The 27,558-nt window shown below is 44.4% G+C and overlaps 2 protein-coding genes across 5 annotated transcripts in view; one reads left to right on the forward strand and one right to left on the reverse strand.

Annotated features, from left to right (window-relative positions):
• EVI5 (ecotropic viral integration site 5) overlaps window positions 1–5,394 on the reverse strand; it is a 65,988-nt gene extending 60,594 nt beyond the window's left edge. For 2 of the 4 annotated variants that reach the window (XM_084266586.1, XM_084266587.1), the window contains exons 1-2: window positions 5,223–5,372; window positions 1,151–1,340 (exon numbers count right to left, since the gene is read on the reverse strand). In XM_084266586.1, the coding sequence (XP_084122712.1) occupies window positions 1,151–1,340; window positions 5,223–5,371 (339 nt within the window). In that variant the 5' untranslated portion in view covers window position 5,372. Of the gene's footprint in view, window positions 1–1,150; window positions 1,341–5,222 lie in introns of all 4 variants that reach the window. The other 2 variants (XM_084266589.1, XM_084266588.1) reach the window with 2 other exon arrangements.
• Window positions 5,395–18,670: 13,276 nt separating this feature from the next.
• Window positions 18,671–25,949, forward strand: RPL5 (ribosomal protein L5). The gene is made up of 8 exons (XM_084266040.1): window positions 18,671–18,761; window positions 19,613–19,682; window positions 19,792–19,907; window positions 21,364–21,498; window positions 22,051–22,253; window positions 23,209–23,386; window positions 25,120–25,208; window positions 25,790–25,949. Exons 1-8 carry the CDS (start codon window positions 18,759–18,761, stop codon window positions 25,887–25,889), a joined length of 894 nt encoding a protein of 297 aa, XP_084122166.1. The 5' UTR covers window positions 18,671–18,758; the 3' UTR covers window positions 25,890–25,949.
• The last annotated feature ends 1,609 nt before the right edge of the window (window positions 25,950–27,558 follow it).

A 27,558-nucleotide genomic window follows, 5' to 3' on the forward strand; every position in this document is an offset into this window, starting at 1 on the left:
AAGAAAAGGATAATTATTTCACCAGCAAAGGAGAGCTCACTAGCTATATAATTAATCAGTAACCGAAATTTAGAAAAACGCTCCCCAAGTCCTACTTGGCCAGCTGTAAAAACAAGCAATGCAACACTGAAGTGCTCAAATGCAGGCAGTTCAGATGAACTCCATCCAACCGTATCTACTTATTGCCATCTCACTTCTGCTTTCTCTTGTCAGCCTTATGTGGCCACCTTCTCATGGCCTTCTGGGAACACCTTTCCAAAAACTGTTCTATGCAAACAGGAACTCTTGAATTTTCTTCCCCCGTTCCCTCTCTCAAGTTATGTTCTTTCTATACAACTGCTTCACATAAAAGACTTTACTTTAGCTCATTGTTCTGCCTTCCCACAACCTATTCAGACACACACATTTCAAACTGCTGAAAAGACCCTGCAATTTGTATTCCACACATAAAACTACAGACTAGAGTCAATAAAGAAGCAAAGCACAACAGGCTGGCCTACAACCAAAAACATCCCACGCTTCTGTGCTTGCTGCTTCTGAAACAGGGATATATTCAAATGCCCTGGATACTTCTGTAGTTTGAATTCAACGTGTAATCTAATTCTACTTCTCTACATGCTCACCACTAATCCAGACCAGACACAGACTGGTCAAAGTTTCTGTAGTTCACCCAGAATTTAGAAACTAGATGTTCTCCTGCCTAAGGCCTGTTCCTGGGGTCATCACACTTGGCAGGCATAAAAGCGTAAACTCATCTGAACCTCACACAGTCGAATTACCAACTCTAAAAAGAACACTTTAAAAAGGCAGCTGATGAGCAGGAAAATAATCATTGCATTCAGCTATAAGCTGACCTAAGGTGAGTTTTCAGTAGTCCCACAGGAATGTCTCATTAGAGACAGGCTGAAAGCTTTAGTACTAAAGAGACAGCAAATGCACGCAGTTTTCAGTAAGAGACATTTGGTGGACAAACTATTACCAAAGTCTGGTAGAAGTTACAAGGAAAGCACTAAGGCTTCGGGATGGGAGTGGATTCAACTGGAAGCTTCTAGCCATATTTAGTTAAAAATAATCAGGCCATCAGGAAGGTAAAACCGTATCACCTCTATCAAATTCTAAATACACTCTAAATAAAGCATCCATCTACTACCTTCACTTGCTTTTCTTTCTTCTTCCGTACATCTTCCCACTCATTCACAATCCTCCCCCACAGGATCCATGAGTCTTCTTCAAGATGGCTGAGATTGCTAGAAGCTGATGAACTAGATACAAGAGAAGACCCACTATTTCTTCTTGACCCATTTACTGACCGCAAGGATTTGCTATCTGTTTCCAGAAGTCTGCAAAGGAAGCACACAAAAACCAACTCAAGTTCTTCTTCACCGCATAATTGTTTACAAGTCAACTCTTCAAACCACACTACAAGGAATGCACCCAAAGCTTCAGTAGAACAGTTTTTCCAGACTACATTAGTACTAAATTTCAAAAGGAGAAGTGGTCAGTGTCACTGTTTCTTCTTGACATCCCAAGTAAGCTTTCTTCTCTCTGCAGAATTATGTCACACCCTTGTGAGACACGGATAAAAACGTGGTGTTCATGCACAGTGTGACAATATGTGAGGTTTTGACACAACTGTTCTGTGTTCCCATGAACTAGATCTTAACACACAAAGATATTACATTAGAGAAAAGTACAGAAGCATTGTAAATCCAACACACTTTTACAACCATCAACTGGAGATTAATAGCCCTGCAGGGAAAATGTTTGGAGGCATAAATACCAGCTAGCAGGCTTTGATTTTGCTAGCAAAAACCAACATGTGTCATGCACCAGACTGAGAAAGAATATAAGAAAGTTAAGCATCTCCAATGAGCATCCAATGTCTAAGTACAGTAACAGAGACAGCAATTTTATAGACAAAATTAGCATCCTCTCTCTGATCACACTTAAAATTGACAGTGTACATACAGACAATTAAAATCTGGAGCAGTTTTAAAACATCTAACACTGACAACTGTTCACAAATTAACATGGTGCTATAAATGCATGCAAAAAAAAATCTCAGACCTAAAGGAGGAGGACATGGCAACAGAAGTAGTTAGTATAGCTAATGAACATGTAATTAAAGCCCAGAGGTTAAATGTGAGAACTTCTGTGGTCATCAGGGAGCAAGGTATACATAAAGATGTGCCAAATGCTGGGCAAGTTGCTGAAGAGACTTTCCTGTTAGCTAGTTGCTATGGCCACCAATTTTACAAGAAGCTGGGGATTCTGGGCCAAGAGGCATGCTCTGTTCACCCTCCACTAATACCAGGCCCCATCAACAGGAGGAAGTCTTTCAGACCACGTTTGGTAAAGGCAAGAATTCAGACTAACTGTTTTGCTATGTCAGGAGTTTCATCGGTGCTTTAACTTCCAAGTATTCAAATGTCTGTAAATCAGAGTGATCTGCTTGAATAATTTCTCAATGCACCTGCTCAGCATTTCAGCAAGGTCAGGTTAGGTTTTAGGTACTTAAACTGTAACCTGAGTTACACTGTACCTGAGGTGCTACACAAACCCCAATATACCTACAATTTCTAAGCTCTCTGCTATGAGAGGAATATTTATACTAGCTTTCCCTGTTCCCAGTTTTCACCAACTGGTGCTTATGGAAGTTAGGAAAGAAGTAATTTCATTCACGAGAACAACAAAATCAGTCTCTGCACAGACTGTTTGGAAAAGGGTTAAATGTTAGTGCCTTTGAAAAAGAAAAGTCAAGCTTTTTCAAGATCAAATAATCTATTTGTACTGTTCAGACACCTGCCCTACTATCCATAACGAAAATTTAGAGTTTGGAACTCCTCCTCTCAATCTGAGGCAGCACGTATAGATCAAATTCAAAGTAATCACAGAGGAAAAACAAACACGGGTAATAAACAGTACAGTTACATAAACAAGGTTCCCTTTTCGTTCTCAACAGCTTTCTAGAGAAGTTACACTAAGTTTCTGTAGTTTGACCTTACCTGGATAAATTCATTGTCCTTAGATTTGAAAATAGGAAGTTCTTTTTACAGTAAGTAGCAAGTTCTGTGGAATCTAGTCACTGTTTTCTTTACCTAAAACTTTTGTAAATGATTTACTAATGCCAAACAGCTCCCCACCAGGACTCTGGACTGAGTGACCTCATTATTCAGAGGGGAGTTTCAGTAGAATCCGATTACAGAACGCTACAAAACGTAGCTTGATACAATTTGAGTTCTTTCCATTTCTAGCTGTTTAATTAATATTCTCCTTACTGGACTAACAGCCAACAGTGAAAAGGAAACCTTTACAAATATCCATCACCAGCAACTCTTTACACAAGCAAAACCAAGAATGGTTCCCTGTGTTCAAAGTACAATTCCTTGTCAACAAAGTGCCACTGTACTAAAATGCAGATTCAAACTGTTCTGGAACTACAGCGCACCCAGTGTAAGAGCATCAAATTTCTGTGTTAAAGCCCAGTGTCTCACAAGAAACAGTACACTTGATAGGATAGCCTCTAGTCAGAATTCATACAGAAGACTATTGTGGAATCAAACAACATGTCTGGCTAAAATTAAATAAAACCAGACAAGACTTACTGGCTTATTTACTAAATGAAGGAAGCTGGCTTGAAAAAGGCTAGCAAACACAAACTCGCATTCTTCTTTCAATAAGTAAACTAGTCTAACTGCAGGGCTTAATGAAATGACCCCAGATGTAAAGACATTACACTAGCAGAGATAAGCAGTCCAAAGAACAGATATTACTGCTTTCCAAATAAGAGTGAGTCATTTAGTTGTGAACAGAGCTGAATGCCTCAGATGAAACACAAACTAGCTTTCTTGAAAGCATTCTAACTTTTCTCTTAAGTTTTTGTTACTAGCACAGCAAAAACTACATATACTTCATCTTCAAAGAAGACATAATCCCATAAACCACAAGGAAAAGAGGATGAGGCAGTTTTAGAAACTGCCTTCCATTCTCAGTCAGAAACTAGACAGGTATGACAGACTCTGTCAATGGTATTGTTATTAGGCAGCAGAATACGAAGAGGAGAGGACATGGCAGGTGACACACTGGCATTAGTCCTTCCTCCTCCCAGTTACTCTTTTCCTCCACTTAAAGTTACAACCTCAGAACTAAATCAGCAGAATAAAAAGCCCCAGTGCCTAAAACACAAGGGACAGCAATCTCCTGTAGGTATCAAAACCATGCAGCTACCTGCTAAGTCTAAAACCTATGTGGAGGGAAGTTTTCCTTTACAGTCAATCTCTTGTGAATTACCAAAACCTACTTGTCCAATATAACTAATTTTTGCAAGGGGTCAGATGACTTGGACATCCTGCCTCAAGAGTGCAACCACATATGGGTTCTGGAAATGCATCAGGAGGAGATCACACAGTCCAATTCCTTCTCAGTGACACCTCCAGTTTGCAATCCCTGTACACATCAAGAGCAACCGATCCAACTGAAAGCGTCATCTTCAACTATATATGGTGCAGATAAAGACACACATGGAAAGGCTGCCAGGAAAACAGTTGCTTATATAAACAGAGCTAGGGTGAACAAAAAGACTGATTAGGAATTCACTTTTTATGAAAGTAAGAGATTATGCATCCACTACCATTAGCTTAACAGCATGATGCACCTACTATTCTCAAAAATAAAGATGGCTGAACACTGCTCCACCTGTAAACAGAGCAGGTTATATAGTGGGAAGCAGGAATTGGGTAAGAGCAGCAAAAATAGAGAAAATGGAATTGAGAAGTCTTTAATATTTCAAAAAGCTAACAGAAATCACAGCCTTCATCTAAGACGGCAACAAAGTCACATCAGTTTCATCCCTGAGATACTCTACTCCAAATACAGTTGGACTTGTGCTTGGAAAAGACCTTTAAGATAAGTGATTTTATGAAATTGGATACTGAAAAACAATTAAAAAATCACATAGACCTAGTGTAAATTCTTATGATCAGAGGCAGCTATAAACACTCCTGTAGACATAGGAGAGAAAAACACATTTTAGAATTAAAAAAAAAACCCCAACCCAGCTTTTGTAAACACAGCACAAGAACACAAGTTCTTGGCCTTGATACTGAAGTGTTTTACCTTGAAGTCTTACCTATCCCCCCTTTAACAGCCTCAATGCTGAAATGACAATAAACCAAGTTTAGTCTCACTACCACACTTAGAAGACAAAAAAGCTTCCCATTCACCTGTTCTGTTCCTCAAGTTTAGCAAGTAATTCTAAGTCGTCTGGACTCAGCTGTGTTGGTGAGGACGGTGATAACGCAGGTGTAGACAGAGTGGTAGAGGAGGATGTAGTGTGTAATGAGGCAGATGGACTTGCCACCTGACTGGCCATTTGACTGACGGTGTGCGATACAGTGTTCTTCACCCATGAGAGAGTAGAGCTCAGCTTTCCCGCAACCTTGTCTGTCGCCACCTGTGATGACAAAGAAGAGGATGCAATAGGGCTTTTTAAATACTTTTCAGTAAAGTTGCTGTCACTAGAAAGAGAAAAATACACATATAATATGCATGAAGTAATATTGAGATGGTTTATTTCTAAAGAACATCCCAGGTTGTCAGAAGCACCACAAGCATCGACAGCAACGCAACATTACCCAAGTAGTAACATGCAAGTACGCTGCTAACCCACCAAAACAGGCTCAGGAATTCCTGATGGATACTCACAGAGCGCATTTCTGCCGTACAGAAATACCACAGCGTCCAGGATCAGCTCAGGCTTCCCATTACAAAAATAAATAGAAATAAAAGCTTATTGTAAAGCATCTTGATAACTAATAATGGCACAGAATCTGTAGAAAAATACAGAAACAACTACTTTACTGACGGACACTGGAGTAGTACAAGTGTATCAACACAGGCACTCCAGACTGCCCACTGCTCACCTTCGTTAATCCCTACAGTGGCAGGACAGAGGAGCAGGGGCAGCACATGTCTAACCTACACCAAAGCACAAGATCCTCTAATATCCCAAAGGTCTTATATTAAAGGCCTCATGCTGCCAGCTCTTCTCCTTTCTCACTTTCTCTTCATGTTTCCCCCCCTATACAAAGTGTCCTTGACCCTCAACCCCATTGCCAGTGTCTGGACAATGCTGGGTTTTGAGAAGACCTCTAGAGGAAAAGTGAGAGGTGTCACTAGAGCAGAAGGGAACTCTAAGCTGACAGTCAGAGAAACTGTGGGTCCAGGAATGAGGAAGTGAACTGGGGTTCCTCATAATCTGCTGCTAGTTCTTGACCAGCGTTAAGGGGCAATGCAGGCTAACAGATGCACTGATCACCAGGGAAGAACAAACAGCAGCCCCTGGAGTTATTTTCTAATAAGCCCCTCACTGCAGCCTCCTTCAGCAACTGAAAAATCTAAGAGGCTTCGACCTCACAGAGTTCAATTCTTGCCCAGACCAACTCGGAGACAATCTAAGTGCACCTTAAAGGAAAAGCTACTTGCCTGGCCAAAGGTCCAACCTTGGTTTTGAAAACCTTGAAGTAGTACTGCTACCAACTGTTTATCCTGGCCTTTGCTGACCTCCTCAAAACATTTAATTGCTTGATGGCTGTCACAAAGAATTCTGTGTTACAGCTGAGAATCATTGCTAAGAAACTAAAGACTCTAAGCTACAGGAAAAAAATCCCTTCCCAAGATCTTCTAATAGAATCCAATCAAAGCGGAATTTCAACTGGAGAAGCTAACCCCACCTCAGCACAGCATGCATTTACCTGACACACAGTCTACATACTGCTAAAGCATGAACCTTTTACTTAAATACAACTTCTTTGTGAATAAAATCCAGCATGTATTAATATTTCACTCAATTAATATCCTTTACTTTATTGCTATGAAAAAGTTACTGCTGTTTCACTTTGAATAAAACAGCATCATAATACAAGTAACTCATATCTCACTTAAGGCTGGTTATTTTCTCAAAGGCTTTGAAGTGCTTAAAATATTACAAGTAATGCAACTATCAAAAAATAAACATTGACAGAAGTGGTGCCCATCTTAAACTTGGCTGCAATACGCAGCAGGTTTTAAGACACCCATTTTAAGACCATTAGGTGTAGGGATCAGAGAAGCCGTGATTTTGAGAAATACTGTGACAAACCAAGAGACTGCAATCAGGTTTTATCTCTTTACAAAGTAAAGTAATTAGAAAGACTTAAGGTGAAAAAGTAAATCCAAACCAAGCCTGGATCACATTAAGATAGCTGAAGGGTGGGGCAGATGATGGAAGTCGAGAACCTACACTCAGTCACCAACATCTCACCAGGCATTTAAAAAAATAATCCATGTACAGCTTTGTAGAAACCAATTGTGTGAAGAACACTGAGAAAAGGCATAGTCAAGAAAACCATTTAAACCAGTTAGAGCAAGTGGTCTAACAATACTCCTGTTTCTGAACGTAGTTCAGGGTTTCATCAGAAAGTGTTCGGAGAAATAGTCGCAAAAAATATGTAGGCTGAAAGCATCAGCACATCTAACAAGCAACATGCACACCTGCAGAGAGTGAGTGTTTGAAGGCCAAAAGGCTCCCAGTGAAGTCTGTACCAAAAACTCATCAAGAATTCATTTGGGGAAAACAGCCATGGCTGTCACCTAGAGCCAAACTAAATTAAGGAAAAAAATAATTTGATATAATAGCCAACTAGTCAGGCCTACAGCCCTTTTGCCAGGCTTTTCCAGGGTTTCCTAAAGATCTAAAGCCAGCTCTCAAACAGTCAGCATCAGTGGCCTAAACATGAAGGCATTTAGTATGAGTTCATTATCTTTTTCCCTACACATTAGGGTAACATGTTTTTCATATTTCATAATTTCACCTACATTATTCTCAAAGTTTATATTCAGTGACAGAGGATTTCATGGAGTTCTTTGACAAGCTATTTAAGGCCCTCCAGAAAGCAGGTCACTGAAATTTTAAGTGAGAAAACCTTTCTAGGAGCAACACACCAGCACTCCAACCAACACCCCCTTCACCCCCACCCCTGCCCTTCCAATTGTTTTTATTTTAATAAAGAATGAAAATCCCTGGTACCTGTCATAAGCTTTTCAACTCTACGTACACCATTCCATCTGACAGGGTAGTTGTACTCAGCCATCTCTAAATCACAGCCCACCGCTACGTCCCACCTTTCTGCTGACGAGAAGTCTGCATCCCACTACTAAGACGATACGTACACATAGTACAGAAATTAGTTCTACTGACTCCCAAGCAACAGGAACCTCTTTCCTCAGACAGCATGAAGGCAGGAGCTAAAGGTTTTACTCTAGCCCTTTCAGAGAAACTGGGGCTGCCCAATTAAGTCACAGAGACCAAGCTGTTGAAATCAGTCCTTCTGCCTTTAATCATGCCAGTGAGAAATACAATATGAATGATGGCAGATACTTTCACTGGGTATCACCACCTCCAGGAAACGCAGGAAAATCTGGATGAGCATTTAATACCTCCCTGCTTTGAGGGGTGTGATTTTGCTTAACACTATCCTGGAAAGCCTCAAGAAAGCCAGCATCATTAAACTCTTCATCTCTTGTCTTTGTATTTTGGAGAACCTCCTCAAGGCTTTTCTAAACAATTGCTCCTTTTAGAACCTGGTTATTTAAGCAGTGCTAGTTCTGGAACAGTGCCTGCCTCTCGGCTTTGCAGATAGCATCTTTGCAGATCGCATCTTAGCTTCTGCTGCTCTTTATTAACGCAGAGAGATCAGTCACGCGCTCAGCTGTCTGCGGCAGTAACCAGGACAGCCCGATACACCACAGTGCCCGTCCCAAAGCCTTCGATCCTTCGCTGCAACCCAGCTAGCTGCACAGGAGATGGGACCTCTGTCCTTGCCATGGCTCAGCGCGCACGCCTGTGCCCCTCCCGCTCCGCTGCGCCTCACCCTGCGGCCGCCGCAGCCTGCGGAGCTGCTCTACCTGCGCCCTCCCGCGCTGCGCCGCGGACGGACGGCGGCAGCTGCGCAAGGAGCTCAAGCCCAGGGTGCTCCGCAAGTCCCAGCGCCGTGCGGATCCGTGCAAGCTCTGCGTCCCTTCAGCTCAGCACCTCAGGCTGGAAGCCCCCAGGGAACAGTATGCTTGGCTCAGCTCGCCTCTGCCAGTTTTCCAGCTATGCAGAGAATCGCTTTCCTTTTTATTCACAGCATTTTTCAGATGCTGAAAAATCAAGTTACATTTGTAGAGCACAAAAGGTTCCCTATGTTGACTGAGCAGCATGCCAAATGGTCAAGAGCATCATCAGGATGATCAAGCCTTTATTAACAATTGTGTGATGAAAACCATTTCTGAAGTCATGTTTTTTCCCCAGAGGGGGGTGGGGGGGTCTCTCAAGAACCTGCCAAGTCATCAGACTTTGAACACAAGTGCTGCTCCTGGCCCCCTTTCAAGGACACCAACACTTTCCACTCCAGGTCTGGAGAGGAACAGCCAGGGGCATCCCTTTCTTTACCCTCTGCAGGAGGGCATGGGGAACTGAGCAGGCATCACCCAGCTTCAAAACAGGTACATGCACCCAGGTTCCAACCCACACCAACAGCTACGCTGCTGCCAGTTTGCCAATGGACCGCGAGCACAGGAAGAGTCCGTTCGCATCTGCCTGCGTAGTTACTGCTAAATAGAAGCACAAATCCTGAGTTTGAAAACACTGATCTTTTGAAAGGTGAGGGGAACAAGACTTAACTTCTACAGACTTTCTACTCTGCTACACTTTCCAGTGAGCAAGACAGAACAACCAGCACTTTGCACCCTCATACTATTCCACATATGAAAAGAATATTATCAGGGCTGAAATCACATCTGTGGTTTTCAAGCCAGGCATACAGCATTCCATGGTCCCAGTCTCCTACTTGCCTCAAAAGAGTTAACCGCATTCTAAAATTTGAAGAACAAATTAAACTGATTCAGTAGATGCCATATGCAGGAAAGGTAGCTGGTGAATCAGCCTGTTATGCTTCTTGACAAGCTAAAAACCTAATTTAGGGCTCAAACATGGTTTCACAATAAGCTTCATCTATACCTTTTGTAGTACAAACTTCTGCTGAAGTCTAAGGAAAGAGTATTGAATTACTCTCATATTCCTGATTTTTCTTGTAAAACACCTAAGTATAGTCAGGAATATCATGGCTACCATTCACCAGTTCTGGGGGTTTTAGTCATCCCACAACACGCGAAAGAAACAACTTGAAGCTGTTTTGTCATAAACTTGCAATCTAATACATGAAGTGTTTTAAGGAGGTTAGAAATGTTGTAGGGATCTGCTGAAGATTGAAACCATTGCTCAAAATCACGAATGCATGCCAACCACTGACCACATTGCACTAAGTTTTATTTCTTTCCAAGAACAGTTCCAGGGTTTTAATTCTCTCTGAAGTCCAGCATGGTTCAGTCTGTCAAGCTTGTTTCCAGTATGTTAGCTAAGACAACAAGCCAGTGCTTTTGCAGACAGTATCTTCTAAGATGGTGCTTCATCAAACCACTTTCAAATGTGCCTTAAGAATGTAACAGTCTTTAGGAAACCAGAGAGCTTCTTTCAAGGGGAAAAGAAAGACATGGTGCTTTTGCACAGAATATGACTGAGAGCTCCCTAGAGCTAGAAGAGAAAATACTGAAGGGCTACAGTAAAAGCCTTTAACAGGGAACTTCCTTTGTTTCTTTGTGCTCTTAGACAAGAGCATCTTTGGAAAATACCTTTGTAGTTGAGGTTCAGCAGCCAAGTTACACACACATAACCTGAAGGACCATCCCCTCGGCTAACAAAACAGAGAAAAGAGTAAGATAAATCAACTGAAATAAAGAACAGTTCCTGTAAAATCAGTTTGTTTATGCACTAGACTGGAAGGTGGGTTTCTTGCTTCTTTTCAATAAAATGCAACTCAGTCATTTCACTGGAGGTCAAGTATCACCAGGCATTTACCAAGAAGTGACCCACACACTGAAGGACACATGTTTATCATTACAGCTGCTCTCTCCAAATTTTACTTCCCTATTTGTTCCCTGAAGCCTAGCTTCCTTAATGGTGCTTTCAGCCAACTTCCTCCTGGAAAGGAGCCAGAACTAGCATCTAAGCTACATTAGGACAAAAATAAACAGAAGTATATAAATGCAATTAAATTTACTAAAAGCCTGAGGTCCATGTTTTGGAAGTGAGAAACAGCTAAGTCATTTTAAAATACTTTAATTAAGGCTCAGAACATTTTTTTTTAACACAACATTTATGTTTATGTACTGGTAGCCCAAGTATTTTCTAGGTGTAACTCCCCTTGGTTATAGAGATCAGATAAATTTATGCCATAATCTACAGACTAGAACCAAAGTGTTCCTGTCCTTACCAAGCTGTGTGTGGTTCCTTTTTCAGAGGCAAGAAATGAGACTTAGAGAAACCAAAGAACACAGGCATGGCATGTGGCAACACTTGAACCTTTATTAATTACCTACTAAAATTTTAAACAAATCAGATGACAGAGGCTGGTGAGACCCTACCTTCAGGACATCACTCTTCTTCCCTTTAAATGGCCAGGTGAAAGGTCAGCTTTCAATCAATTACACTCAAATTCAAGAGTAAACCAGATTCTAAATGACTGACTGCTAACTGGCGTATTAGCTACAACCTCACTGCAACTTGCAGCTGCTGACAGGACAAAAAATAAAAGGTAAAGATTTTATGTTTAGCCAATTTTGTAATTCTCACTTTAGGAAGCTGCCCAAGTATAGTCTATCCAGTAAACACAACAGATCTAAACACAGATGCACACAGCAACAGCCAATTCTCTTAACACAGTTCGCACCAACATCTCTGGTCTTACAGGAATACCTGATTTCACCCATCAATTTATTTGTACATCCATGACTTGTCTTCACAAGCTCTTACAGTGTAACCTGAAGCACAGATACACTTGTGGCTATGGAAAGGCATCCCTCTGTGCTACCAGCCTGCAACAGAGCTCCTGCAGCCTTTCCTCAGCACAGCACATAGAGAAACTAATTCTCTTCAGTTGCTGACTAAAGGCAAGGGAGGCGGCTCCTCAGAGAGGTTATATATCTGCTCATCATCAATGAAATCAGTTTACTGATCAGTTAACCACTGATTTTTACACTTTCACTAGGAAATAAGGGCCAAATTTATTATTTCAAAAAAAGCAAGGAAGACCAATGAAACATGGATAACTTAACCCCAGTTTGACACAAGGTCATGTAAAAACACCAAGCTCATTCTATCATAGTCTGTTTCTTATTATGGAATTTTAATGTGCCTTTGTGATCAGTCTTTCTAAAGACAAAATGACAATTATTCCTCCAAAGGGCTGAGAAATGCTTACTAAGGCTTCAGCCAAACCCATGAAGTTCACCATTAATGCATTCCAAGGGAAAAAAGTTACTGTGCTTCAAGAATAGCGTTTTCTTTTCCTCTGCTGTTCCAGAGAGCAAAGCAGATGGTATTTTTTTACTGTGCTTGAAAGCAGTGCACTGTTTGAACTAGAGCTGATGAAAGCAATACCTGAAAAATGAGAGATGTAAACCTAACTTCCATGCAATACCACTCTATACAGCAATGTGGTTAGTATGCGTCCATGATGTTAATTTTGGGCTAGCTACCTGGTTTTGACACCCATTTTAAGCAACATTCAATAGCTTTACCCTTCTGTAACAAAGTACCAGCAAGCTCTTCTAATATCCTCTCAGTTACAAGCATGCAGTCAACTTGTGGCAACAACAATCCACTACTGACAGACTGGCCTCATCTTCCAGTCTGATGAAACCAAAGTAAAAGCATAGTTACTCCAGTATAGGAGAACAGTGAGTCAGAATTCTGTATCACCACAATATAATTACACTTTTTTAATTAAACAGAGGATCAAGAACATGTTATGATGTCATTGCACAGGTATTTAATGCTATGCTAAGAATCAGCCATGGGAAAACTGGGGAGTTTGAGAAGTTGGATACCTTACCACATCACAGAATGCCTTTATACCAACCTGTTACCAAAACATTGCATTTGGGTTGGTTTTTCCAAAGGATTAAACTGCAGAAATAAAAATAAACCAGAAGTTACTTGCAAAACAAGTCAGATCAGTCAAGATGACATGTTTTTGTAACAAAACCCATCAGAAACAGGTAACATTTGTTCAGACAGAAGATGCTTGGTGGTGGCTTTTGGCTGCTTCCCAAGCTGGAAGCTACTGTGTCCACAGTCATACCACACCACCTTTTTGCCCAGAATAAAGCTCAACCACTTCAACCACAACTACACAGTAACTGTCCCACCAGGACTCAGAGAGATTACTTTTACAAGCAATTAGGAAAGTTGACAGTTACACAGCCTCCAATAACATGAAGACTATAGCACCATCCCTGTCAGCACGACCAAAAGAAGATCCCTTCCTTCACTGTCAGAGCCCTAGAGAAGGCTCATCACTTCCTCAGCCTTACCCAAAACACCACTCCATAACTAACTGAAGAGCTGCCAGAGTTCACAGGAAGTTAAACAACATTAAGTGTAATTAAGGAAAAGCAACAATTCATTTAATCACTTCTACTACCTTGAGAGAATATAGCTCCTGTGTACACACGTGAGCCAAAGCCACATCACAACTGCGTGTAAGATGAGCAAGAGGAGACCCTGTGCTATTACAACCCCACTGCTCGTTTATTCCAATCACCAGGGGCTGGAAAGGACGCACCTCAACTACAGACACAACTATGCAGACAAGGCCAGACTGAAAGGGAGACAGCATTCCCAGGTTGAAGGGCTTGAGAATTCCCAACAGAGGGTGTTGGTTGGTACAAATATGGAAGATGCAAGGCTTTAATTCAGCATACTATCTGCAACCCTAAGTGATACACATTCAAGAGCTCCAGAGAATACACCTAAACAGTTCAGAGTTACATACTCCTATGAGTTGCTACTGTTTTTTTTTAAATGGTACCTATTTTAATTAGTTCTTGGGGAAAAAAGTTAATTAAGAGTATGCAAACAAAAATATAGATCATAACACTCAAAGTCAGGATTTGTTTCTCTTCTCAGAAAAAGTGTTTTCTTTGAATCTACACATATGACACTTAAAATTAGACCTAAAGCATTAAATTCTACTATGTCTCTTCCTGAAGCATTACAAATTTATACTTTCTACATACCAGGAAGAGCAAGATGATGTAAACGTAACATTAAGTATACGTATCCCTAATTAGCTGCTTTCCCCCTTGCAAATCATATTAGCATGATAACTTTGTTTTCCAAAATTCACCAACAAAGGATTTTTCTTGCCATTTTTATTATGTCTCTATTTATCATCAATCCTACACAGAGGACAAGCTGACAGTAATTGTTTCTGCACGTGACTGCCTGCACCTCTTCTTGTAAACTTGGAAAGCCTTTTCTCCCATCTCTTCCTTTCCATGAACTCCATTTCACCCATTCCACTCTGCAACCTGCTTACTTGTTCAAAACCAATCAAACACGTCCACACAAGACAAACATATGGAGAGCAAGAGAGAAAAAAAACAACAAAAGAAAACCCAAGGCTCCAGGCTCAGGAAGTCCCTAAGCCTCAGCCTGCAGGAAGCTGGGAAGAGATGTGGGGGAGAAGCAGGGCTGTTCCAAGGAAGCTTTCTTCTCCAAACATCTGCTCCTTAGAGGTACTGTAGGGCTGGGTGGACCTTCAGTGACAATCACTACAGCTGCTCTCATATCAATTGATTTAATTCAGGCAATGCTGATTCATAATACCAAGTGCTTTCCTCCTGACCATGCCCACCAGCTGTCTCTGTTCGCTCTCCTGATCCTTACTTGCAAAAAAAAAAAAAAATAAAAATCACATCTGCATATTTCAAAATCAAGCTTACATCTTTATGAGTATAAATGTAGAGCTGTGCAGTCATAATTAAAGCAGAAACTGCCACTGAAAGACGAGAAATAAACAGGCACATTTCAGCAAAACACTAGATAATGCTATCTGCCAAAAAACCAAACAAGATCCAGTTACCTTCTCCCTTAGGAACATGAAACAAAAAAGGGGGAGCTTGGAATGCAGTAGCAAATACTTCTGGAAAGAAGTAAAACATAATGCACATCATCAGTTCTCTGTGTGGCTGCCTCCTTTCTACATCTTTTGTATGTGACCCTTGAAAAGCAGAAAAAACTGTCCCAGGCTGACAGCGTTGTGAGAGCACCAGCGTTAGTGCTCACTCAGGTTGGAAATCCAAAATGGTACGCCAGCCTCGCGTTTACCCTGGCGCTGCTCTGAAAGGAGCTCAAACCAGGCGAGCGACAGAAAAACGATGCTAGGAATTAAAGCTGGAATACATCACAAGTAGCCAGAGCATGAACATCGCCTTTTTACCCTTATTATATAACGACGTTGGCGTCGATGGAGGAGGAGAAACTGATAAGCGAGATCTCCGAAGCAGCATTTGAAAATCCTCTCTTCCCAAGCAGGAAAGACCCGCAGGTCCCCGGTTTAACGTCACTCCCACAAACCCAAGGCAGGAGTCACCCTCTGCAGACAGACCCGCCGAACTGCCCGCGGCCGCCAGCCCCTCCCGGCCGCCACCCAGGGCCGGCACCGCAGGGCGCTTCCACCGCGGAGCTGCCAACGACCCGCTCGTCTCCCCGCGGCGGCCGCGCCGCGGCCTCCCGGCACCCCCACCCCGCGGCTCGCCGAGGACGGGCGGGAGGGCTTTCCCCGCCCGGCCGCGGCGCGACCCTGCCCGCTTTCCCAATCCACCACCCACCGTGGCGGCAGGGTCGCGGCGCCGGGCGGCCAGTGGTGACCGCGGGGCGGGGTCGCCTCAGCCGCGGCCAGACGGGAGGGGACGGGACGACGCGACCAGGGTCGCCGCGCCCCGCCTAGGCCCGGCCTCGCGCCGCCCCCGGCCCCTCAGCGGCGGGGGCGCGGGCCCGGCCGCGCCTCACCTTGGAAGTGTTGCCCGCGGCAGGGAGGCGCGAACATGGGCGTCCCCCGCAGCCCGCCGCCGGCCTCACCGGAGCTCCCCCCTCTCCCCCGGCGGCTCGCCGTGCTCCGCCGGCCCCGGCAGCCGGGCCACGTCCCTGCCCGCGCCCCGCGCAGGCGCACTCCGCGCGCAGCCGCCGCCGCCGCGAGGGGCAGCCCCGCGCCCCCACAGAGCCGGCCCGCGCCCTGCCGGGGCCTCGGCCCGCCGAGGGGAGGCCCGGCGCGCAGGGGGCGGCGGGCGGCCGCCGGTAACGAGGACCCGGCCGTGCTGCGGGCAGCCGGCCCCGCGGGCGGGGAAACCGCGGCTTGGCCGCTTCCTGGGGCGTTTCAGCCTTGGCGCCGTTACTCACAGCTGGAAAGCCGGTTGCCGGCTGCCCTTACAAGCGCGTCGGGCCACTTGTGTGCTCCCATCTTGGGGGGGTCTCCCCGTTATGTCACTGCTGCTCGGACGGCAACACTCTCTGCGGTCAAAAGCCGAGCCCCCACCTTGCCCGGCCCTGCCCTCGGTGGTTACAGCAACAGCATTGCCTCAGCATGAGGCAAGGATGCGCTGCTCTGCGCCGTTAAGAACAGGCTCTTTGGTGCCGGCAGAGATCTGCCTGGGGATTTCCATAATGCCATCTACACCTAGGGAGTTGCATATAGCAACACACTCTCGGGGTGTGCCGAGCAGCCTCTGGCTAGATAGGCCCTTCCTGACCAGCGTTTGGCACGTTCCAGCCAGGTGCCAGTTAGGTTACGCAAACAGCTGAGTCACTGCCTACCCTGAGCAGCTCCCCATCTAGTAACAAGCCCATTTGCCCTCCTGCTTCCACAATGCAGAGCGACTCCTAGGCTGAACTACACCAAAGTTTTCGTTTGTAGGGATTCTAATAAAAACTTGAAGAAAAAATAAACCCAACATTAGCAGGACACATACACTACATAGTGCTTCACAGCCAGACACACATAAAGAATATGCTAAACCCCCAGCCAATCAGTAACAGCAACAAGAGACTGTAGATAGGCCTCCAGCATAGCTTTCTCACTTCTGTACAGCTACCAGCTGTTGCAAACGACGGCAGAAAAAGTATAGTTGCTAGAGGGCCACACAGGTAAGCCCAGACACCACAAACAGCCTCAGCCACCTGCAAATGAATGGAAAGAGAGACCCCTACTTACAGAAGCAGCTTCATCAGTCTAAGAGACTTCCAAACTCAAGATGCTGCTATGAAAGTACTACATAATACTTTGCTCTCCAGAACAGCCCCGAAGTAAAAACAATGCACACAGCCCAACAGGAATTAATAAACACCATCAAATGCAAACATACTTTCTACTTGACAAGGAATGCTATGAGTAAAATGTACTTTATTAAAGCATTGAAAATGTCAGCTTTTACCTTAACTCCAGTGCTTCTACGAACAACAGTCACCCTTTTCGGAAACATCATTACTAAAGTTAGTAGAATAGATTTGCCCTGAATTTGTAGGTGATTCAGGGGTGGGGCTAATCACTGGGGCTGGATCCTCCCTCTTCTGTAGGGTAAGAAAACAGGTGGAGGTGTGGTGGGATAACGAGCTACTTTTTGGGATGGGAAGCTATTTTAGGAGCAAAAAGTCTTCTTACAAAGAAGAACAAGAAATGAGTTTTATTTTCTTCCTGTTTAACAGCAAGGCTAACAGAGCCTTACTTACAATGCTACTGACTGTGAGGTGTTTCTTGCCAAGGTAATTGCCCAGCAGTTGCCAGCAGCCCCTCATTGGTGAGCGTGCGTTTATATGCTAGAGAGTAGCAAAGACACTGCCCTCCCCTTGTTGCATCGTGTAGAAATGGAAGGTACGCACGATTCCAAACTTTTAGGATTCAGACTTGGTTTGTTAAATAAATTCTGAAGTTACCAGGTACCTCCCGTTAGGAACTGTGCTGGCACTTGCCTGAGGTCAGAAATGTTTATTGTTTCTTTTATTGTCTTGTGGTTATTTGTATAAAGTTAGTAACTTTTAAAAATACTGGTTTATGTATGATGGGTTTTTTTTCAGTAAAGCAAATGAGGGTAAGCAGACAAATGTGTTGGGAAGACAGATGCTGGTTTTGGGCACTCTGACGTCAAGAAATCCAGTGCCACTTGACCTGTTTGTGCCGGGGTGTGTGCACGTGCGAGTGCACCTTCCTGCCTTATTCCACCCGATGTTACTTGCCCCCAGCATCAGGAGCAGCAGGCGATTTGGGTTTGGTTGGCTTAATGTTTTAGTTACTGTTCCCCCATGCGAATTTTCCCTAGAAAACGAAGGGAATTAAAGCCCCGTGCCATGCCCATGCCTGGTGGCGTTCCAGCCCCGACCCAGTGGCTGTCCTGTTGTGAGCATCCCTCCGCTGCCACAGTCCCTGCCAGAGGCCGCTGGAGCAGCGGATGCAGCGCGACCCGGAGGCCATGACACGTTACGTGGAGGCGTTAGCTTGCCGCAGCGCTGTTTGCTCTAGAACTGCGTTTCCCTCAACCGTCCCGAGCAAGGCCGGGCCGCCCGAGCCGCGCCGGCAGGAGGAAGGCAGCCCGCGGCGGGGCGGCAACGCCCGAGCCCCTTCCCCAGGCTGGGCCGCGCCGTGCCGTGCGGGCGCTCCTCCGGGCCGGCAGGGGGCAGAACGACTAAGCGCCGGGGACAGGTCTGTCGGCGGCGCCCCGCCTCGCCGGGCAGGCGAGGACCTGCGGCTGCGCAGTGGGTGCGGCCTTTTTCCCCCTGCTGCGGAGCGCAGTTGTCGTGCGGAGCGGGCCCCGGCCTAGGCCTAGACCGGACAGTACCTGGCACGATGGTCAGTATCGGCCCCCGCGGGACCCGCGTGGTGGGGGGCAGCTCTGCAGGCCGCTCGGCGCCCGCTGCGCGACTCCGCCGGCCCGGATGGAGCCCGATTGGCCCGGGCCCGGGGCCGGCTGTGGCGGCTCCAGCGTGGCAATGGCTGCCATTAGTGCCGGGGCCGTGCTGCAGGGCGGCTCGGCGGGGCTCCGGCGGGGCCCGGCACGGTCTGTCCCGGCCCCGCTGCCGCCTTGGACAGTGGTTTTACTGGGCCGGTGCGGCGACAGGCTGCGGCAGGCCCGGGCCGCAGGCGCGTGGCGGCGGGGACGGCGTAGGGAGGAACTGGCGAGGGACGGTGGGGCCGGGTCTTGCGGAGCCCTCGGTGCCCAGTGGCTGCCGGCGCCTGCCCGGAGGGTCGGGGAGTGAGTCCGAAACGCTGGCAGGTGCTGGCGGAATGTCTGTCCCGTCGCGGTATCGGCAGAGCCGCTTCCCGTGGCGGAACGGCGGGGGCCGCAGGGCGCCGGCTGCGCGACACAGGTCGCCAGAGAGGCAGCTGCCCCGGGAAGCGGCAGGGAGCGGGTAGGGCTGGGGTCCGTGCGAGCAGGCTTCTGCTCAACACGCGCGATTCCTGGTTTTCTCCTGGAACGGTGGGGCTGCAGGGAGAGGTGTGCCTTGGCTCCGGCGGGGAAGGGCAGCGTTGGGTGGGGTTTGCCTGTTTTATTTTGCTGATGCTTTTGTAGCTAAACGTGTACGTTCGCGTGGTGTGCCTGATTCACGGCAGCGGTATTCACAGCAGGTTTCATTTAGTTAGAGTGGTCCTGGCTTATGTAGCTGAATCTCACTAACCTCTAGTTATCCTTCTTATTTAAGGGGTTTGTGAAAGTTGTCAAGAATAAGGCGTACTTCAAGAGATACCAAGTGAAATTCAGGAGAAGGAGAGGTATTGTTTAACTTCCTGTAGTATATAATTAAATAAATACTGGTTATGGATATGCCTACTTGTTTGGGGTTTTTTTTAACATTTTTACACATTGTAACTTGTTTTTCAGAGGGAAAAACTGATTATTATGCCCGTAAACGTTTGGTGATCCAAGATAAAAACAAGTACAACACCCCTAAATACAGGATGATTGTGCGTGTTACCAACAGAGATATCATTTGCCAGGTAAGGTCTGTGGCACTTGCCACTTGCCCACCAGCCTCCCCAGAGCGAAGCTAACAGAAGGGGGTGGTTGAAGCAGCTGGGTCTGAGGCTTGATTTGAGCAGGATTTGTATTGTAGAAGTTTCTTAGAGGAAAACAGTCTTTGTTAACACTGGCACAACTTCAGTAAGAAGACATATTCCTCATAGACGTGTTTTACTAGTGTCAGCGTTCTGCAGCAAGGTTGTTTGTAATGCAGGACTGTACTGCTGTAATGATGCTGGGAGAAGTAGAAGATTGTAGGGAGAGCAGAGATACCTGTCTGTCTTTTTTTTTTTCTTCCCTGCTGTATCTGAAGTGCTTTGAATAGGGGACCTTACTTGGCTGAAGACAGCAGAGCTGACTGTGACTTGCCAGCTTGCATTGGCTGCCATACTGTATCTGAAACTCTTTTGAGAGGTTCTGTGGGTTTTTTTCTCCTGTGATGCTGTGTGGAGGATCACAAAGCAGCGAGGCCTTATCATGGCTTTGCTGTGAGATTGGAGATGGGTGAATACGAACACCAGGCGTTTTCCCGTGCGTGTCAACTATGCAGTTGTGTGATGCACAGTGCTTCACTTTGTTTCATTTTCAGGATCTTTTGACTGATTCTGCAGTTAAAAACTTAGACCTGTTTGTTCTATTGTGTATATGTGATGTTACACCAAAAAAGCTGCTAGAAAAGTTTGACACTTCCTTCTTGACAGAATAGTTGTCTGTTGAGAACAGTGGAGAGTGCTGTTTTTACAGCCAGTTCAGACAAAACTACATGGCTTTGGTGGGATGGCTTTATCTTGGAAATGGAAATCAAGTGTCAGTGGTGGCAGGTGCTCACATCTGACTGAGGGTGCCTTTCTGTATGGGGGAATCGTGCCAGGAGGGTGCAACTTCTGGATGTAGAAGGGAGGTGTGGGAAACGAGAAGGTTCTGTGAGTGATGGGAACAATACAGCTGGTAGCACTGCTGTTTCAGGGGAGACCCATGAGTCTGTGAACATCTCAGACTTGTAATGGTTCCATAAGGCTGGTAACAGTGTTATGGCAGACACGGTATCCGGTGCTTTTGCGATTTTCCGAGGTGGGTCATGTACTGTGCTGTATGAGAACGAGGAGCAGGAAGAGGGACAGGATCGATCCATGTGTACAACGATTCTTTGAAAGGCTGCTTTTGTAGCCAGTTTCCTGGCCTCTTCATGAATGTGGAGAGGTAAAGAACAGCTGTTGCTAACGAACACTTTCTCTGTCCTAATACAGATTTGAACTTTTTTGCATCTGTATTTGATGGGTTAATTGTCAAACCACAACCTTTTGAGCTTGTGTGCAAAGTTTGGCAGTTTGCAGGACACTTCTTGACAGAATTCCTGCTGGCTTAAGTGGATGTCAAAGAAGCAATCAATTCAGCCCAGAATTACTGTCAGAACACTAACAATTATGTTGTCAGATTGCCTATGCCAGAATTGAAGGTGACATGATCGTCTGTGCTGCTTATGCCCATGAGCTGCCAAAATACGGTGTGAAGGTTGGCCTGACCAATTACGCAGCAGCATACTGCACAGGTCTGCTGTTGGCACGCAGGGTAGGTACCTCTCAGATTGTCTGGAAGCTGCTGCTCTTCCCTTGTGGTTTTGTTGCAAAAGGGAAAGCCTGCTTTCTTACATGGTGTGTCGTTAAAATACCTGGCTCTGTGGGCTTCCATAAATAGTAAATTTTGCTCTTTACCTCGGCCTCTTGTGACTGTCAGAGCGCAGTGAGAAGTATGACACTGTGGTTTCAACTCCAGCAGCCCATTTTTATGTCTTGGCACTTAATTTGGTGGAGGGAGGGAGTCGGGATAAAAATGTAAGAGAAGTACCTTTAAGAGTTGGAAACATGTAAACAGCATCCGTCCATTTCCCATATGAGCTCATGAGTAAGTCTGAAGTTCACTGGTATACCTGTTGGAACAAGAGGTTGAAACTTAACAGGCATGCTTACCCTGGTGGCTGTTAAAAGCTTTGTTAATACCGAGGGGTATGTATTTTTGTGAAGAGACTTGCTAAAGCTGAAGAGTCTATGGCAAAGGTGGGGGTGATTATTTTGTCAATAAATGAAAACTATTTCAGAAGTGCCTTTTTTCCTTTCCCCACAGCTGCTGAATAAATTTGGCCTTGATAAGATCTATGAAGGCCAAGTTGAAGTGACTGGTGATGAATACAATGTGGAAAGCATGGATGGAAAGCCTGGTGCTTTCACATGCTACCTGGATGCAGGTCTTGCCAGAACTACCACTGGAAACAAAGTCTTTGGTGCACTGAAGGGTGCAGTGGATGGTGGCCTGTCAATCCCTCACAGGTAACCTAGTCTTGTTCAGAAGAATTCCTTTAGAGTTGACCTGAGATGCTTCTGTGTGTGACAGTGTGTTTATACTGTCACTTTATGTTGAAGTAGTTTTGTTATGACCTGGTAACAATAATACAGCCTATGTTTTGAGGTTGGGGGTTTATTTGCCCGGTTCATTTGTATCTTTTTAATCCACAAGTGCAACTGCAATAGTGCTGCTGGGAATCTTGTCACTATCAAGAGGCGCTATTAACTTTTTTTAAAAAAAACTCAAGACCCATCTTGCTGCTCTTAAAAATGGATGCACTTCAGTAAATGCCCTTTACTTATTGTGATGGTTTAGGTCTGTAGCAAATAGTGTGTATGAATTTGACTGTGAAAAGCTGTACATACCAGGTACAAGACCATGGGCTTCTGCTACAGTTGTCAGTACAGCAGCGGGTTTGAACAGTCCATCTGTGCTTGAAATTTCCAGGTGGAAGTTTTGGTGACTTCTGGCATAGGCTGTGCATGACTGACTGAATCAACAGTTTTGCCAGTGTTACCTGACAGCAGTCTGAGTTGACTGCTGCTTCCTGCTACCAGCGGGGAAGGGAGGGGGCAATCTGGGCTCTGTTGTGTATTTTCCTACCCTCTTCCATGCTGTCCTAGTCATTCCTGACTGTTTCTCCATTTTCTCTGACTTGGCTGCTACATGATGATACTCCCAGTGACTGAACACACTGTACTTGGTCCATGGTGTGCCTATGATGTACTGCACTGTTTCAAGACGGGACTGATGGCAGCTGAGATGAACTTAAAACTTCTATTTCTTGATTTTCTCTGTTGCTTAGTTTTTAATTAGAGGGTTGTATCCCTCAGATACCTGCAAGAGAATCTGATGTTTCAGTCTTCTCTGTGTGTAACCTAGCCTCTGAATTAGAGGATTTGGCAATATCTAGTCTGACTCTTAACTGCTCTTTCCCAGTACCAAGCGTTTCCCTGGCTACGACTCGGAAAGCAAAGAGTTCAATGCAGAGGTTCACCGCAAGCACATCATGGGCCAGAATGTTGCAGATTATATGCGTTACCTGATGGAGGAGGATGAAGATGCCTACAAGAAACAGTTCTCCCAATACATAAAGAACAACGTAACACCTGATGGGGTAAGGTTTAACTGGTCGGCTCTTGTGCCTTAATAGAGATGCTGCTAAGTCTTGCATAGGGCCTTCTCTTGTAATGCAGATAAGCTTGATACGTAAAAAAATGCGATTTGTGTTGCATGTTACCCATGCAAAGAAAGCATTTTCTCCTTCATTGAGGGCTCTGTTATACTGTAGAACCTTTTTTCCTGCTGTGAAGCTTAATGTTCTGCCTATAAATCTAAGATTACAGGACTACGTTCTAGGACAGATGACTTCTTTCTTCCCCCCCCCCCCAATGTAGAAATTAACTTGAAGTTTCTACACATGCTGCCCACTGATTCCTAACCTTGCACCACAGCCTGTCAATTCTGTAGCTGTGAGGATGTGCTCCAGATCAAATTCGGTTAGGATTTGTGTGACCCTGTAGGTAATTCTAGTTCTCAAGGGAATACGGAATAGCCCAAGCCAGCATCCCATGAAACTACAGAGCGTGTCATATGTCTTACTTGAACTAGAGCATTTTATACAAAACTTGAAAGATTACAAGTGTTAAAAAGTCCTCCCAGCTGGCTTGTCTTGCTACCTGTGATCTTCTTGCATGGTTTCACCAATTAGTTCTGAAGCTTGAAACAAACATTCTCATGTCCATGTTTTAAGGCTATGGAGAACTTAACTTCATTCTTTACCCTGTTATAGCTGTGAGGTTTTGGTGGTGGTTTGGGGTGGCTTTTTTCTTGTATGCTTAACTAATTCCTAATTTTTTGTAAGTTTTTGTCTTTTCTAAAAATAAGTATTATATTGTAAATGCCAACTTCATCTGTTTTACTTAGCAAATGCTATTCATAGCTTGTATTGCAGTGCCAACAGCTAGACAGCTAGTCTTTGTATGTTGGAAAACTTCTCACAGCTGGAGTCCAGTGGTCTTAATTAACCACCAGCAAAGGGGCTCTTCAAATTGGTGCAATTACAGAGCCCCAGTCACCTGTGGAATGGAGGTGCAGACAGATGGGGATCCTCTGGTACTTCCTGCTATTGGTTTATGTCACTAGACAGGTCACTTCCTTTCTCTTGTTTTACATGTTAAAAGGATTACACCATCTCACATAAAATGACTTAAGTGAGCTGTCTGAAATGGCTGTTTGGATATTGCCTGTGCTAATGTATTTCTGGTACTGCATCCTTGGGGATGGTGCAGTGTCTGTGGTGGTTCTTGCAAGACTTGTTACTCTGCTGCTTTCACAACCTCTTTCGCTTTTACTGAGCAGCTTTGTCATGTATACGGTCGGGTCTCAGAAGTGGTGAGGTGGCATGTTGCTAACACAGTTAGTGTTGAATAATTTTGGCTTCATAAGTAAATGTGAAGCATTCTTAGCGGACATGGAATAACGTTCTAGACTGCCTCTTTAGGGAAGCTACAGCACAGAGGAGAAAATGTTAACTGCAAGATGCAAGCCTGTATTTGAGACTTGTAAGAAGTCTATAGTAACTCTGGTGACCTTGGTCCCTAAGGATGAAAAATAAGGATGAAATTACTTGCTGTGTCTTAAGTTGTGGGTTTGGATATCTCAGTTGTGTTAAGATGATAGTAGGAATTTCACTATGCTGTGACAGTGATCTTGTGTATGAAGACAGGTATTTTAAGCTGTATTGTGATGAAACTTGTTCCTATTGCATGCTCAGGTAAGGGTATTATGGATTCTTTTTTTGTGTGATGCTACAAGTGGAGAATGTAACAGTTTATATTTGTTTTCCAGATGGAAGAAATGTATAAAAAAGCCCATGCTGCTATACGGGATAATCCAGTCCATGAAAAGAAACCCAAGAGAGAAGTCAAGAAAAAGAGGTAAAGCTCTCGTCCTCTTGAGCACAAATGGGACTTGTCTGTTACTTGAGTTCTGTTGCATCAAAACTCACATGTGGTTTAGATCAGATTAAGATACAAGCATGTCTGTCTAACTTCATGAGGATTTAACACTAGGGATCTAAATTTGATTTTTTAAGAGCCCTAAATCAGATGAAGTGAGGCATACTTGTGGCCTGAAGAGCTGGAACTCTTTTAACATGTATCTTGAAGTCTTAATATTTTCAGTGGGAAAGGTGGTTCTCTTCAGGAGGACAGGCTCACTAAGTTTTTACGGGACTGGGAGTAAAGAAACACAGGTACACAGATTGCAAAGGGATGGATACTGTTGACACAGAAGAGTACTGAGCTGCTCTGGAGAAATTTAACTGCTGCAGTCTAACCCTGCCTTTTTGTGGTGCCCTAACAACAGCCTTAAAGCATGATGAGGAAATAAAGTGTGAAGTGGGAATATGCTGAAGCATAAATAACACTCTTCAGAACAGTTCTGATGCACTGCAGCTTTCTTGACTGCTTTTCTGCTTATTTCTTTGGATCTATCATATACTGTGCTTACATTGCAGATGGAACTGTCCCAAGATGTCTCTTGCCCAGAAGAAAGACCGTGTTGCTCAGAAGAAGGCAAGCTTTCTCAGGGCCCAGGAGCGTGCAGCTGATAGTTAAGACAACTTCCACGATTTTCTATGAAGCCTTGGAAAAAGTGGCAATAAATTTATTGAGTAAGCAACTGTGTAAGACTGGCTTATTAATGTATCTTTTAAAGAGGTAGAGTAGTTTTTCTGATCCAGATACTATGTAGTCTTAAGGGTGTGTTGTCACACACATACACAGACACACCCCCAGAGGAAGAAAGAGGTGGTGATCTCCTGTCTTAAGAATTATTCCCAGAGGATGGGGAAATAAATCTGATTAACTTGTAGCATGACTAGTTTCAAAGACTAGATAGAACAACTTGCTACTTGTAATTCAAACAGATGTTACACTTTTGCAGGGCTTCACCTATCTTTCACCTTTCTTCTTTCAGCATGCTTAATGTTCTGGGAAAATCTGTAGGTAGCTTAAGAAAAAAGCAGGAGTAGTGACAGTAGGTTCTAAAGCCTCTGCCCAAATGCAGCCTGAGGCTTTCAGGAACACATGGCAATGCTCTGCTGACTGTGACTTGTCTAACTGATGTCTCAGCTACAGTTAGTATTCCTGTATTTAAGCTTCTTTCAGTCACTTCCCCCTGCTCACCTCCAAGCTCTGGCTGTTACTGAACAGGTACTGTCCTAAGCAAAATACTCCCCATTATTTAGTGGTTACATGGAATTCACTTTACGTGTGTGGTTACAGGGGCCTTGACTTGCCTCATCCCTTGTTTTTTTTTCCCCACATCTCAGTTTTCTAGGCACTTATTTCTTTGTTTCCCAGTGGACTTACTGAGTGAAGTAGGCTACATGGAGGAATGTTTTGCTTTAAGATACTGATAAACGGTAAGTACTGCTCTTGAAAGAGAAAGAGAGGCCTGTGATTTATTGTAAACAGAAGTATGTTTTTTTCCATTGAAAGCTCCAACTTGATGCAACAGCAATAAAAATGAAAGTTCTGTACAAAAAATGCACTGTTAAACATTTTTTCCAGTTTAAAATACCCAACATCTTGGATTCAATAGTCTTCTCTACCTAAAACCTAGTAGCAATTACAGTCAGACTTTTTTTAACCAAGAAAATGATTTTTCTGCATTTGTGTGTGTTGCTGGCTGGAAATTATTACTAGCTTGTGATTGGAGGACATCAGCAAGGTAGAGACAATAGTTAGTATTAGCATAGTAATTCTGAAACTAAAAAGCCAATGTTTATAAAACAGTAATACTCTTTACCCAAGCTGCATATAATTACATACAGTATGGAGAAATGATGTTGTTGACTCTGCACTGCAGTTTAATCATTGAAGGAATGCAGGATACCTAAATAAAGCTTGTCCTCCTTACCTATGCTGAAAATACGGGGCTGGAATTTAGAAGTGTATGGATGATTGCCATTAAAGCTATTAAAGACTGAATGACTTTGTACACAAAGCATTTATAAATGAAGCATTAACAGGGAAGTATTACTGAGCACAGTATTGAGGTGTTTTATGGGCATCCAACTCCATAATTGTGAAGACAGATGTAAATCTCTGAAAGAACAGGGATGCAGATTAAAGGTGGTACAGTGGCTGAGGTGTGCGGAGTGCCACTTAACAAAGACTCACAGAAGTCACTAGGAAAAAAGTAACACTACAGCTCACTTATGTTCCACCTCATTCCTAGCTGTTACTATCCCCTTTAAGCAATATTCAATGATACTGAACA

Source organism: Gallinula chloropus (assembly GCF_964237585.1).
Source record: "Gallinula chloropus genome assembly, chromosome: 6".
Taxonomy (NCBI): domain Eukaryota; kingdom Metazoa; phylum Chordata; class Aves; order Gruiformes; family Rallidae; genus Gallinula; species Gallinula chloropus.

What these genes read in the sequence shown, in the direction of transcription:
- RPL5 (XM_084266040.1), top strand. An exon ending in ACAGAGATATCATTTGCCAG is followed by an intron (nt 19,908 to 21,363) that starts GTAAGGTCTGTG and finishes TTATGTTGTCAG; the next exon opens with ATTGCCTATGCCAGAATTGA. An exon ending in AGAGAAGTCAAGAAAAAGAG is followed by an intron (nt 25,209 to 25,789) that starts GTAAAGCTCTCG and finishes CTTACATTGCAG; the next exon opens with ATGGAACTGTCCCAAGATGT.